This window comes from Punica granatum, chromosome 8 (assembly GCF_007655135.1).
Source record: "Punica granatum isolate Tunisia-2019 chromosome 8, ASM765513v2, whole genome shotgun sequence".
In the NCBI taxonomy this organism is placed as follows: Eukaryota; Viridiplantae; Streptophyta; class Magnoliopsida; order Myrtales; family Lythraceae; genus Punica; species Punica granatum.
This window is the reverse complement of record NC_045134.1, coordinates 26,763,048-26,778,246: the sequence shown is the minus strand read 5'-3', so window position 1 is coordinate 26,778,246 and position 15,199 is coordinate 26,763,048. Positions and strand designations below refer to the sequence as shown.

Below are 15,199 nucleotides of genomic sequence, written 5' to 3'. Positions count from 1 at the left end.
ATAAAAATTATTTGTATTCTTAATATGTAAGATTGTGCAACATCTCTAGATTCGTTAATATTGGTTTTCAACATTATATTTTGCTACAATATATATAAACTGCAATTCAATTGCTACAATATACAAATTTTTCTGAATAAAAAGTAACGTGTATAGTGTATATTATGTTGGATTATCCGTAAATAATATATATATATATATTATACTGTATAATTAATGATAAAAAATTTTCTTAATACATAAATGATAACATAACAAAATGAAAGAACTTCATTTTTTATTTTTTATGATGTGACGGCGTGAAAAGTCGATTCCAATTTTGTTTATATATATACACACACAGATTTCCTGCCTCTCTCTTTATATCAAAATCTGCTTTACAAATTTGCAATACGATGCACACGCAGTGTGAAGACCTCTCGAGCAAGATTCTTCGAGAACCGAAGGGTATCTTAGCTCGGAAAGCTATCAAGATCACAACACCACCATGAAAATCAGTAACTGTCAGGAACAAAAGCATCCCGTCAGCAGATCAGAGATGAACCTTCAAATGTTGTCTCATACTTTATTATATCTATTTATAATTGTATATATATGCTCAGCAAAATCTCCCCCATGACATTGGGATCAGTCAACCTTCGGTGATGATAAGCAAAAACAGTATGCATCACGAATCTAAACGAGTGTAAAAGAAGACACTGAGAAGAGAAGGAAAAGTACAACAGTTGAGATATCCAAAACTCTATACAAATGAAGGACCCCGGATTTATCTTGATCAGACACTTGTGATCAGGCTTTTCACAGAGAAAAAAAGCCTCGTTGCTCAGCATTTAGATTGCTCAAGTCATGTTTGTGTGCCAAGAAAGTGCGGGGAGGTAACGGAGTCTGATACCAACTCAGTCAGGTAACTTGAGGCGGTTGAAGAGAACAAGGAAACTTTGCTCCGGGACAACGTACAGGAATCCAAGATCAGCACCTTTCAGATAGGGTCCCATGCCCTACACATATAAACACAAAAAGAACCAATGTTATATGATGGAGAAACCTCATTATGATGGTTAAACAAAGTTGCTCAGGGTATGAGTACCACCCTGCCATTCAGTTGAAGAAGCTCCCCCTCGACCCATTTGGGATTTCGGAACCCAAATTCTGCTATTCTTCCCTGACCTTTGTAACTAGCAACCTAAAAGAAAGGAGTTTCTGAGTAAATATTCAGTTGGAATTGTCCAAATGGCAGGCCTAGGTTCTAGTAAGATCCTAGGCCAAATGGAAATGACTTTTTGAGAGAATAAACAAGAAAACCGTCAAAATCTTTTGATGAAAGTTCAAGAGAGATTTACCACTCCTAATTCATCTGGGTACATCCCGCGATTAGAAGTTCGGCCCCCTTTTCCAATTTTAGCACGAAATGTCACCTATAATATTCCGCAGATCCTCTCCATTATTAGCATTAAACCTCCAGGTAAATAGCTCGGATCAATAAAATCATTGAAAAAGAATTTTTAAGAGCTAAACAGACCTGCCCTGCTGGTACATTGAGATCCCCAGTCAACTTCACTGCCTCCACATATTCAAAAAATTCCACTTCTGATTGGCTATCATCAGGGCTACTATTCCAGTGCCCAAATTTACGTCTCAGTTGTACCACTTCGGTTCCATAAGGCCCGAATGCACCGACATAAAGGCCTGAAATTTCGCAACTAGATTTTAGTCCTGTGATTTGAACTAACTTTGAAACGTGTATTACCAAAAAAGAAAACTCTCATAGGCAGACATCAGCAAAGGAAAGGATAACCAGAACTAAAACCCACCATCAAGTGGATCCAAATCGCCTCTAGAAGTACTGATTCGATTGAAGGTTGTGAATTCAGATAGCTTTTTACGTTTCTCCGCCTGAGTAACAGCAAGTTTCACTATTTCCCGCACATTTCTTGAAACCTGCATGAGCAAATATATATGTTTCTTTAATGGAATTTCAATATTTCGTAACTGTGCTGAGCAGGAATACACTACTACCTGTCAACCAAAATAAAAGGAGATAATAAGCCAAAAGAAAACCTAGAATGCGTAGAGGTCAGATCCCATTTCAAATGTTTAGGACCAATAATACTCAATATGATCAATTTCGAATTGGAACCGAGTAATAAATTACTTAGGTGTCATGACTAAGATTCCTGACCCTTGAGGATTGGTTCTTGATCTCACTCACCTTTGGTGAAACCTTGTCAGCAGCCCAAAATGCCTTGGCAACATCAGGTGGCATCAACTCGGAAATACCTTGAGCTGCTATAGCTGCCACTTTTACCTTTGACACTTTACTATTCCCACTATCCTGATCTCGATTCTGACCAGGAATATGCAACAAGAATGAATCCCTCTCCATGTCCTTTATCTCAGCAGGAAGACGAACGAACTCATCCTTTGAAGGAGCCTCCTCATTATGAACAACCCCACCGAGAAAAAGCTTCATATCCAATTCCTTCTCATCCTCTTCGGCACCGTCAGCTTCACCCAGAACAACCTCATCTGTCTGAATTCCTTCCAAATCATCATCTTCATCTTCAGAGCTATCCACAGAGCTTGTGTCTTCGTCATCTTCCTGAATCAGCTGCTTCAGGGAATCAGTCTCCTCTATCACTTCCTCAGAAACATTAATATTCATAACTTTTACTTTCAATTCCGGGATTTTCTCCTTGAGAAAGTTTATCACACTCTTTATCCCTTCCTCGGTTGCTCCTTCAATGTTCAAGCCCTTCTCGTCATTAGTCTCAGTCTTCACTTCACTTTCCTGCACATCTACTGAAGCTGCATCATCCACTTTAGCAGAGGTTTGAGCTTTTGAGGATTTGGAGGAAGAACTAGTGGAGGCAGCTGAACTCCCTTTGGTTCGATGCAGATAGACTACCTGCAAGAACAAAGTTGAAACCATCTCATGTGAATATCAGAAGAAATAAAGCGAAGCCCACAGATTCCATTTTCTATCATAGTTGTGTTGAAATCTTAACTATGGCTCTTAAGGTTTTCATTCAAAACTAAATCCTAATGTAGAGAAGCTATGAGAAGAGACAATCTATATCTCACCTGCATAGCATATGTTTCATCAGTTTCCTTGACCACAAAAATTTCAAATAATGGAGTCCCGGGGGATGCTGTGACCAACTGCCTGTGATGAATAACACAATCACCAGCCATTATATAATATAAAGACCAAAAAGAGGAGAGCGAGAAGAATAGATGAAAGAGTACCCCTTACTTTGGGCTGTAACTCCTGCCAACAAATCTGCCCACACCAGGAGTGATGCGTATAAGCCTTCCAAAGGGGTCATCCGAATCCTTTGAATAACCAACCCACCATCCTACCTGCCAATCAACCAGAAGAGGAACAATTATATCAAGAAAGACCTCCTTTTCTTTTCTGTATAAGTACCCAAAAGAATAAAATGGAAGTTCATATCAAGAAGGTTCCTCAAAATGATTTAACCCATGAATTAGACCACTTGACATTTTGCTAAAGGATGTTCATTTGACGGGAAGATCATTCATTTGTGAGGTTCCACCGACTAATATGACAGTATAACAACATGTTTCGCAACTGTTATGGTTAGGTGACTCTGCAACAGTTCATGATCTTTTCCAATTTATATCAAAGGGCAAATAAAGAGATTAACAACTTCTTTCTTTTCTATTACCTCTAATCTTATATGTATCGATGGATTATTCATGATGAACGAGACAAGTTAGAAACCATTAACAAGAGTGAAATTTTGTCAATGTTTATGCACATACCCACATAGTAAAAATAGAATGCTTGCCTATAAAGATCGTAAGTTGAGAATTACCAGTCCGCTTCCTGTATGTTTACACAACCTTGAAGCATCATGGTATCGCTCCTCTTCAATCGCTTCCTGCAAATAAACAAGAGAGAATTAATTAATCTCTAAAATAGTAAAGCCAGCAGGAGCTTGCAGCATCATATGGTGTCCTGACCTTCAACTGACACATGATTTCAGATATAGCATCCTTGGATGTAGCTTCTGCAATGGCCATTTTCAATTTAGCGGCTTCATGGAAGTCCTCCTTCTCAACTGCTTCTTCGAGTTGAAACTGAAGGAACGTGATATCATATCAAGTCAGGTCAACAACTTTCAAATTGCTCTTTTTTCTTCCCAAACCCCCAGTCGGTATCAATTACTGTTCCATGGAATTCAATCTAATCAAAAAAAGGCAGACCTTGGCGTATCAGACACCTGAAAGACAGTTTTCACTGACTACCAAAAGAAACATTTGCAGGTGGCGCTAATGGAACCAAAATCCTCTTTAACTTCTTCGTCCAAAGACTACATAAACTATGGCTTAATTCTTTCACAGAGCCATGGAAGAGCATCAAGAACCCAAAAAAGACGATGGAATTCAAGGAAAAATCACATTTTGGCGACAACCCACTAAACATTTTCCCTAGCAACTAATCCCAATCAAGCTCGGATGACAAAGGAAGAATAAAGGCGCACCTTGAGAACTGAAGCGAAGCTCTCCGCCTGTTCAATTTCAGAGAAATGGCGGCTCCACCTGTTCCAATCCCAATCAGAGTAAGAACTTCCCCCTCCGGCGCTGCTGCTAGTATTGACACCACTGCCACTGCAGCGGCAGCAGGATGAACTCGAGCTCCTGCTGCGGGTTCTCTGAGCGTGTGAAACCAGACCACCGGGCTTGGCCGGACCTAGGACGAAGCAGCAGAGGTTACTGCCGTTTTTCCTCGATTTCTGGGCGGCTGAGAAATCGATGTGGGGGAAGGGCCTGACGAGCTGGGAGGCGGGGAGAGTGTGGTGCCCAGTGACCCAAGAATTGGCCACCGCCATGGCTCCTCGGCGGTGCTCTGTTCCCTCCTCCGGCTTCCTCCGATCTCAGTCCCGCCCACGAGTGGTGCCGATTGGGAGCTTCCGGAAATGGATAAAATCGCCACAGAAAGAGACGAACAGAGTACCAAAGACCACAATCGACTTGTATTGTTTGGTTTGGGGGATTATTTCCCGTGTGGACATTTGCTATCATCGGATCCTGTATCATCCCACGGTCCAAGTTTAGTTTTCAGAATCGGACCGGATATCGGCATATTTTGTAGATTCATACGGTGCGTTTGATTTCAGAGTTAAAAGTAATTTTGATTTTGATCGTGGAAAAGGACAAATGTTATATAGTGTGTTGAGTTAAAGTTAAAATTAAAATTTTTTACTTGAGAATTATGTATTTTTGTCATGTAGTGTGTTGAGTTAAAAATTAAAGTTAAAATTTTTGTGATTTTAGATCTGAAAATAAACATGCGAGTAGATACTGGGGGTGAACACAGGTGGTAGGTTCAATTTTTCTTGATAAAATTTCGAACCCCTTTCTTTTTTAGACTAGTTCTTTTAGCATAAAAAACCATCCAAAAACTATTTGGGGGATAAAAAACCAACCAACCACCGTTTGGTTCTTCTCGGGTGGTTTTTCAGTCCCCGAATATAGCAAAAAATGATAAAAGTAAACATAAATGAAATGCAACGAAATAGAAAAAAAGTTTCAAAACAACGTAATAGATATCAAATTTAACAATCTAATTAAGATAAAACATTCTTACCATCATAGACAACAAAGTCGAAATAATAGAAGTATGATATACAAACTAAGAAATTAAGAAACTTAAGTGGAAACAATAAACTTCGGGTGTGTTCGGATATCACCCGGTTGTTTTATTCGGGGACCGTTATTTCGGCTTGGTTTTCTTTGGCCTTGAAAACCACTTGAAAATCATTTAAAGAGAGAGAGAACCTATATTCTAGGGTCGAGTAGGTTCGGGATTTTCGGACTTTCGATTTTTCAGCTTTTCTCTGACACTCCTAGTAGATACCATGGATATTTTCAAGCTTAAAAGGGCGGTGTTTAGTCGATTTAACGATCCACTCCGCAAGCGTAATCCTTCTGTAGCCACTTTTGTCATTTGTCCAATTTGCTAAACGCAATAGGCAAATAGTGGTTGAGCGGCAGAGGTTGTTATGCCACGGTAGCGAATAATATTAAAATAATAAATAAATATAAGAAATTGTAAAAAAAGAAAAAACAATCAGAGCGAGATAGGGGATGAGCATCCCCGCCGCCCATCAGCCCTCGAATAGAGGGCACCAGCGGGCTCAAAACCCGCGGGCGACTCAATTGGGGGATGGATGGGGGCGCTACGCTGCATATCCACCTCTAATCGTTTATATGTCCAGTAATAATTTTACATGGTATCAGAGCAAGTTACTATTTCGCGTGCCCACAACTCATCGACTCGATGTCAATAGCAGCCAATAGTGCGTTCATATTAGTCCCCCATAACCCGAACACGAAATAAGATGCTCAACTCGTAGTTAGTTATTGAGAGCAGGTGTTCAATGGAACGTGTAGGCATATATGAAAAATAGACCACACATTGCCATGTGAGGGCAGGTGAAGTTACTATTTCGCGTGCCCACAACTCATCAACTCAATGTCAATAGCAGCCAATAGTGCGTTCATATTAGTCCCCCATAGCCCGAACACGAAATAAGATGCTCAACTCGTAGTTAGTTATTGAGAGCGGGTGTTCAATGGAACGTGTAGGCAAATATGAAAAATAGACCACACATTGCCATGTGAGGGCAAGTGAAGTAAAATGAATTAGTCTCATGTGGATTAGAGAAAGAAAAATAGTTGAACTTAAAAACCTAAAGAGAAAATGGAAAAGATAAAAATGTCAATAGGAAGGAGAGAGAGAATCTGTGATCGTTGAATGGAAAAATTATTTCATGTTTGATTCATTTGTTATAGTGTTTATGAGAAAGAATATGCTAGGTAATTTTTATAGTGAAAAAGTATGAAATGGCGCCTTGAAATTGAAAAGTCATGAGAAAGAATTCGTAAAAGTTAGTTTTTCTATTAAAACTAATGAAATGATGCCATACTACTAAAAAGACGCAATACTTAGTAGCATTCGTATTTTTTGTGTAAATGATAAAATAGTAATATTATTAATTTACCAAGAGTAATAAGAAAGATGGAGGAACACTTTCGGAAGGGTCGTATTTAGAAAAGATGTACAAAGTTTAACTCAGCTGAGGCAATATATGATAAAACATGTGAGGTAACAAATGTTGAGAATAAACAATAAATACATAGTTGAAAGTGTGTGATAAAAAGGCATATTAACAAAGCACACAAAAAATGTGGAAGTAAAAAGTATGAAATGAAATATGGAAATTTACGAAGGATACATGTATCTTTTGGAACTGAAATTGGGAAAACAATCACGTAATTCATGGCGATAAAACAAAGAATGTATGAACATGTTAGGATAATAGAAGTTGAAAACGAACATATAGTTCGATGAAATTTTAAAATTGTAAATCGTTATGAAATAATAATAAAACAAATATACATGTGATGAATGGCTAATTCGGTTGAGAGAGATGCGAGGCAATAAAGTGTCGAAAATTAGCAATGTATAGAAAGAACATGTTTATATATGTAGTAAAAATATGCAACCAAAAGTCACCAGCCAAAAAGGTGAGACGAAAAGTCACGAGGATATAAGAGCATTTTTGAAATATTAAAAATTGAAGAAACTTGTCATACTTTTATATATAGTATAGATATATTATATATACATATATATATTCTCACCCATACATATATTTATCAACAATTACAATAATTATTTTTTGACTTTTCTTATTTTAAAAATAGAGTAGAATAAAATCTCAATCATACTCTAAAACCAAATCCAATTTTTCTCTCGGAATTAAATTATCCACACTTTTTCGTTTGATTTTGCAATCAAGTTTTTAAAAATTTAACTTTAACTTTAACTATATTCACTACACAGCAAAAATCAACAACATAGTTATTACTTTTCCCTTTTTTTTTGTAATTTTTAACTATTTAATTCAATTTTTAATATTAAATTCTATCAACTATCCATTACTTTTTTCAAAAATCAACATCACAATCATTACTTTCTCTGAACTATTCACTGCTTTTTAACATTTTTTCTCATAATTCAACAACACAATCATTACAATTCAATTAAAATCAAAACTCAACTCTACTTAACTCTAAAACCAAACATACCATGATGATCCCATCAAATCCAACTATCAATTACTCACTGCAAATAATCTTGGAGTTTAGAGCTCATACTTTTTCCTAATCAAATTCTCCATCTACTTTTACATCTATATACACATCAATATATATATTCTCACCCATACATACATACATACATACATACATACATACATATATATACATATCCCATCACTCATAATTTTTCCTAATCAATTTCTTATCTACTTTTATATCTATATATACACATATACATTATCACCCATACATATATTTGCCAACACTTATAATAATTTTTTTTCTCTTTTCTTATTTAAAAATGGAGTATAATAAAATCTCAATTCTACTCTAAAACAAAAAACAACGGTCTCTCGGAATTAAAAAATCCAGAGTTTGATGATCCCATCAAATCCAGCGATCAATTGCTCACTGTAGATAACCTTGGAGTTTAAAGCATTATAATTTTTTTTCCATAATGCGCTCACATAATTGATTAATTAAGCATAACAAAGAGTTGTGGGGATTGTTTTATATAATTTATTTATTACTTATTAAAGGTACCCGTTGTTAACTAAAAATTCTATCATACATACGCCTAAAATGCATGTATGATGTCAAAAAAGGATTAGCGCATGCCCTTGCTTGATAACCAATAAATTTCATGTTCGATACTCGTGTGGGACTACTCGTGCCCCTTTATTTAGCTATTAGGATTTCTTTCATTGTATTATGTCCATGTGCATCCTTTAAAATCGAAAAAATACATGTATGATACATAAAAGTATTTACCTGAAAATTACAAATAAATTACTTAAAACTTAAGTAAATTATATAAAAATTAAGTAACTAGTTACATATCCACACGTTGCAGGGATTTTTATAAGAAAATTAATTAAGTTTGATAGCTTTCGCAAGTAACTATAAGGTATATATTTGGATTGAGGGGTTTGGGTAGGGTGAGATGGAATTTATGGCTTGTTTTGTTTGCAAATGTGATTTTAAAATCACAACTTTAACATGATTATACCAACAACAAAACAAAATAACTCATACAAAATCAACTAGTGGACCCCATTTATACCACTTTTTTTTCCACAACAAAACAAAATAATTCATACAAAGTCAAAAGATGAGCTCAATTTATATCACTCTTTTTCAAAATCAAAATCTGATTTAAAAATCATATTTTGAAACTAAACGCAGCATTAGAATCAATTGTTTGGATGTTGGGGTTTTTAAAAAGAGAGAGGTTTGGTGGGATTTCAAACCCCACCAAATTGGTGGAATTATATGTGTTTAATTTTTTATTATTTTTTAGTGTAATTGAAAAGGCATAGGTGGTTTATATTCCACCATCCCATCCTTTATTAGTGATAGCCAAACAATGGTTGGTGTATCCTTCCCAACCCGACCCCTTCAAATCTCACCCCATCGAACCCTACAATCCAAAACAAAAGCCTAAGGGGTATGAACAATGATGAAATATATATCAAGCCAAATGCATCATCCTTTTATCTTTGCGGAGTTCTCAATAATTCCTTATGCATGTCATCTTTCTCATAGCTTTTGATAAGGAAGATTTGATCATGAAACCTTTACTAAGATCATCATAGAGACGGAATCCGTAATTTTTTTGGTTGTTCATAAAGAATCCTAAATTTTATTAATGTAAAGAGAATAATACCTAAACCAGTTGAAACTCTACATCTCTTATAGTTCTAGCATCGCGCAATATTGCTCTTCCAAGCTTGCAGCTTGAGGACCCTCATGTTGCACAGACTCCTAAATCAAGGACTAATGTCTTCCTCGTCTCTCGTACTTTGCAACCATGGGCTTGGTTTGTAATCCACTAATAATTATGCAAAGCACTCAAGCATAGAAATATGAATATTTATAGGATATTTGGTACTTTGAACTAGAAAAAAACTTATACATTAAGATATTTTTCAATTATGGAGAAAACCTTTTTATTTTTCGAAAAATTCTTTAATTGTATATCACTCCGTACAAATAATATGGACAAATGTTCATGATGCATTGAATATAATACGAATAAAATACAGTAAAAGTTCATTTAATCGGAATCGAAAGGTCAACTAAACGTGGAGCTAGAGATTTATAATTCGAGTGCAACTACAATTCGCTTCTCAGCTCTTATTCATTATAAATTGATTGCTTGAGATCAAGTAATTTACTTAAAAAAATATAAGTATTTCGGGTTGGTCTATGATATATTTGGTTGAAAATACATGTATGGTAAACACAAGTAAAATACATACGTGATGAAAATGAATTATGGGAGGTGTCAATTAATATTTGAAAATCAATTTGAAGTTTATAATGGTTGAGGAAAGAGGTTTAGTGAAGTGACAACAAAAACAATTTGTAAACGTTTATTTATGATTTGCTTTTTGAAAAATCTGCATAGACATGACTTAGAGAATTTGAAGAAATGAGCGAACATGAACTGAGAATTTATCCAAACACACATAATATATCAGCGGGTTATATGCCTCGTGCATATGTATTCATGTATGTGTTATAGTAAGTCAATTAAACGTCTTATATATATATATATATATATAAAGAGAGACAACTTAAACGTGATCTTTTTGCAGTATAAAGGGCATACGGTATAGATGATATAGGTGAAGTCGGACTAATCGAGCGGTGTCCAAAGCTGAGAGAATTGGATCGGGTGTCGGTTGGGAACAATGGAACGGGTTAGATGAAGTGAAGCGGGCCGTTCATCTCCACTCTCCCTTTGCCGACGACATGGGCTAAGGGCCTTGGGCCTAAATAATATGTGCACCCAAATGTTGTGGGCTATGGTTTATAGGACCATATTCTGAGGCCCATATCAATAGGTTATATTTTGCAATTCTTTAGCATAAGTAGCTCGATGACCAGGATCGATATTAGAAATTAACAAAAGAAATTAAACCTTAAATCGAGTAGGTGAACAGTGAACACTGTCCTTTTCTGTTTTTTTTTTTTTCTCGGGCAAGGGTCAAACTGAGTCGTGATAACGCAGAAACAATATATTAGATGTGTTGCAATTTCTTTGAGTCTCGTGATTGAGTTTTCAGTCACGGCACAAATACAAAATCCTTACTCTTACAATATAAGAGTCTTGATTTTTTGCTCAAAAGCTGAAACTCTAGTATTGCATGAGTTTTATTTTTGTATTTGCGCCGTGAAACACCTGTGACTGGGCCGAGTCCCAATAAGTCCATGGAATGTCTTTTATTTTATTTTATAGGAAAGTAGTCTATGGGATGTCAATTCATTATGGGAGTCTTTCTTTTCCTTGAAAGGAGGAGATTTAGGAAATTTTATTAATTAGATAACGACGTAAAGCCTATTTTTATATGAATAAGGGGAGGTAAAAGCAAAGAGATGATCAATCACGAACTAAAGATTTATTCAAAATGCTTATGTAAAATATTCTTGCCACACGAATGAGAGCCTTCAAAGAGAAAAGTCCGAATTAATATATATAAATAGATGGTTCTCAATCATATTTTCCTCACACTTTCGATTATTATTTTCTATCCTATTTGACAAAAATTTTCCTTCCAAAGGAAGAAGGATAGCATTCGATTTTAGTGGTGGAATTATTCGTATCTTTTTATTAATTATGAAGATTTATATTTTATTATACTAAATTTATAAACCCCGTTTCTAATCGGAAAGGGAAAAAAAAAGAGTCTTTCCTTCCGGTTCCTTTCTGCCGAGGAAAAGTCTTTGATTCCCATTTCGGTGAACTTTCTCCTTTTCTGATAATTGCTTGTCAAAGTCTTGTCCGTGTTTTTTCTTCTCAATCCATAGGTTTGATTTTTTTTTCAATCAAAGTCTTTGTCATGTCCTTAAATTCCTTCACCACACCATCCAACAACAGTGGAGAGACTCCGTGTTATGGTGACACGGAGTTACATAAGAATTTTTTTTTTTATATTATGGTTTTCATTAAACAAATATAAAGTTGATATGTTACTATCTGAGCCGATATGTGTGTACATTAAACTATTAAGCTATTTCATTATTATATTATTAACGTATCGATTTGAGCCAATATGTGTATATATGTTTACGATTATCCTAGAAAAATATAGCCAGCTAATCGTAAAGGAGTTAATATGAAAGAGGGAACTTAATCTCATAAAAAATATTTGAGCATCACTGCTTCCTTCATTCATGGCCTTAAATTCTATTAATGCATGCACATCCACTACACTTACTATTAGGTCAATTGATTTGTGATGCTGATAAATGAAAAGGTTGGTTAAATTAGGGTTTCTGCGACTTCTCTTGATCTGTAAATGAAGGACTATCTCAAGTTGAGGCTCTTTCGGCAAAAGTTGTCCAGCCGAGAAATTTGCTCTATTTATTTTAGTCTGAGAATAGGTTTGATTTGCTCCACCTACGGGAGCCGAAGCATATAAAGGAAGGTTGCCCGATCTCTTATCAAGGAGAGTCGGGTGCGTCTTCTCTTTCTGCCTGGGCATTTTTTTTTTTGGATTACAAAAAGAGGCTCATTGGCTTAGTACAATGAAATAAAAATCATAAATATCTAATAAAGATGAACTGATAATCCCACTTGAGTATCGAATTTGGAACCTATTAGTTATGAGGTGAGGGTATGTGTTACTGCGCTACACCCGTTTTTCTGATTCCTAACCTTTTAAAATAAATAGAAGTTACAGGATTAGTTTATGCATAATTTAATATGCAAGTACATTGAATATAAATAAATAAAAACAGTAGGCAAGTAGATGAATAGAGAAATCAATATTGTATTGGTTTAACAATGTATGGCATTTTATGCCTCAACCATAACGACTCATACGAGGCCTTCGGTTTCTTAATAAGAAAATTTGGGTTATCAGAAACCCAAAACGATTAGGACATGAAAGGGAAGGGCAATATCTAGGAAAGATGAAGAGAATAATTTATACTTACAAAAAAAAAGAAAAAAGAAAGAGAGAATAATGAATGGATATTCAATTAAAAAAATGTTCATGGTTCGGTTTTTTAATTTGGGGAAAGGAAGAAGGGATGAACAATAGTTGAGAAAATTATAACATACTTGCAAATGACATAATATTATTGACGCACTCAAAAATATAAATGGGGATGAACATTGGAGAATCTACTATGTTAAGAAGGAATATACTTCCAAAAGTCAAAATAATTGATATTAGAGATGTTATATAAATGTGCTAAAACAAATACTTACAACGCGATATATATAAACACCACGAAAAAATTCAATTAATCATATATATAGAATTTTGAGAACGATAGTGTACATAAAAGAAAAAAAATTATGATATATCACTATGAACTTAATCTCATAAACAAAATAATGAAATTTAAAAATAAAGATGACAAAACACTATCTTAAAAAGAGTGGCTAAACAAATTTTCTATTATAATTACTAAACTTAATTAATGTAATTGACAAATCTCCATTAACAATTAGCTTAAATATCATATACGACTTATTTGACCATATTATAATAATCAACTTACTCCAACTTCTAACAAAAAAATTGAATAATACTATTTGAAAATATTTCTGATAAGAAAATTGGTTCTCAAAATATAATAATTATAATAAGAAGTTATATATCTAAATATAAAAGAGAATCTCTGCAATGCGCGAAAAAGAAGACTAGTAAATGTACTATAAGATGAAACAACGACATTCAATTCGGAGCTTGCATGGTGCTGCTGTAATTCCGAGCTGTCGAAGGTTGAGGCCCTACAACCCCTCGCGTGAATTGGCTCGACAGAGGGCATATCGGAGTTTTACAAAAGTCATGTCAGCTTGAATGTTACAACAATAGCTCCTGAATAACGTATGAGAGAGAAAGAGAGAGCGAGAGAGAGAGAGAGAGAGAAGCATGTATGAAAACAAAGAGAGTTGCATGGGAGAAGACCAGGCTTAATGCGGCGTTGGTCAACTTTAATAGGCACGTGAACAAAAAAATAAAAATTAAAATTAACAGCAATTATTTTTAAAAACTTTCGGCACGGCAAGAGATTTTTATTTCTCAAGAATTGATTTATTTGAATATTATTACAAATAATTTGAATACTTGAAAGGATATACATTGAATCGAATATAACAAAAAACTGAGATATAATTTTTTCATGTGACGGTGTTAAAGTCATTTTTAAACGAGGAGTTAAGAACTTTCCATTTTGAATTGTGGCGGCTTCACGACATTGCTCCCCCGCTTCGATTATGGATGAATATACGAATCTTTTTATTAGAAATTTAATTTTTCGAGCAATTCAAGATTCAATTAATCACGAGCTTGAGAGTTCACAAAAGACGACCATCTCGGGATTGCCTGAGCACACTGTGAGCCTCGTATGGAATAGCGGCGGAGTCGGAATTCCAATTCTGACCCCAAAGTGCAACCGGACATGGGCTTTAATATTTTGTAGATAATAGATTATCCCTTTACCCAAAAAGATAATAGGTTATTCAAATAAAGAAACAGCAAAGCATTGCTGGTCGTTGCGAATCATGCCGTTGTCTGACTTTCTCGGCCGCGGCAATTTTCCATGGAGTGGGTCGACGCGAAATTAACAGTACAAATTAGTCAAAGAAATAATCTCTCCCTGCTTCGTAGAAAATGCTATTCCCAAATTCGGCTTCGGAAGTTTCTGCACAGTTCTCATTTTTCAGAAACGGCGATTGACTGACTGTTCTGCCCCCAATCTTACGTAATATATATATGAATACACAAAATAAATATCTTTAAAGATTAGAGCAAGAATGGCTGAATTCCTCAGTTTAGGTGAGGTGAGTATATTCTACTATATAGACACTGTACATGATTGCTAAAGGAAAGTACATAAATGTATATCGATACATGCCTAGAATACAACAATTATAAATGGAAATCTATGATCGCATATCATCCTCTATTACTCCCCGGCAAGCCGAACGGGGAAGTCTCCACGTGAAGCTTGGATCGAATATCAGCAAAGCGGAATGACGATAAACCCTTTGTGAGTCCATCAGCTAGCTGATCGCTGGAGTTGATAAAACAAATAAGAAGTTGCT

The 15,199-nt window shown here is 35.3% G+C and overlaps 1 protein-coding gene across 1 annotated transcript; it reads right to left on the bottom strand.

The window, feature by feature from the left end:
- Positions 1-539: 539 nt before the first annotated feature.
- LOC116188471 (protein EXECUTER 2, chloroplastic) lies at positions 540-5,007 on the bottom strand. Its single transcript, XM_031517853.1, has 11 exons — positions 4,509-5,007; positions 3,988-4,104; positions 3,840-3,905; positions 3,254-3,360; positions 3,082-3,163; positions 2,210-2,905; positions 1,812-1,938; positions 1,520-1,686; positions 1,341-1,415; positions 1,091-1,183; positions 540-998 (listed from the first exon to the last, which is right to left on the bottom strand). Exons 1-11 carry the CDS (start codon positions 4,854-4,856, stop codon positions 897-899), a joined length of 1,980 nt encoding a protein of 659 aa, XP_031373713.1. The 5' UTR covers positions 4,857-5,007; the 3' UTR covers positions 540-896.
- Positions 5,008-15,199: the final 10,192 nt, after the last annotated feature.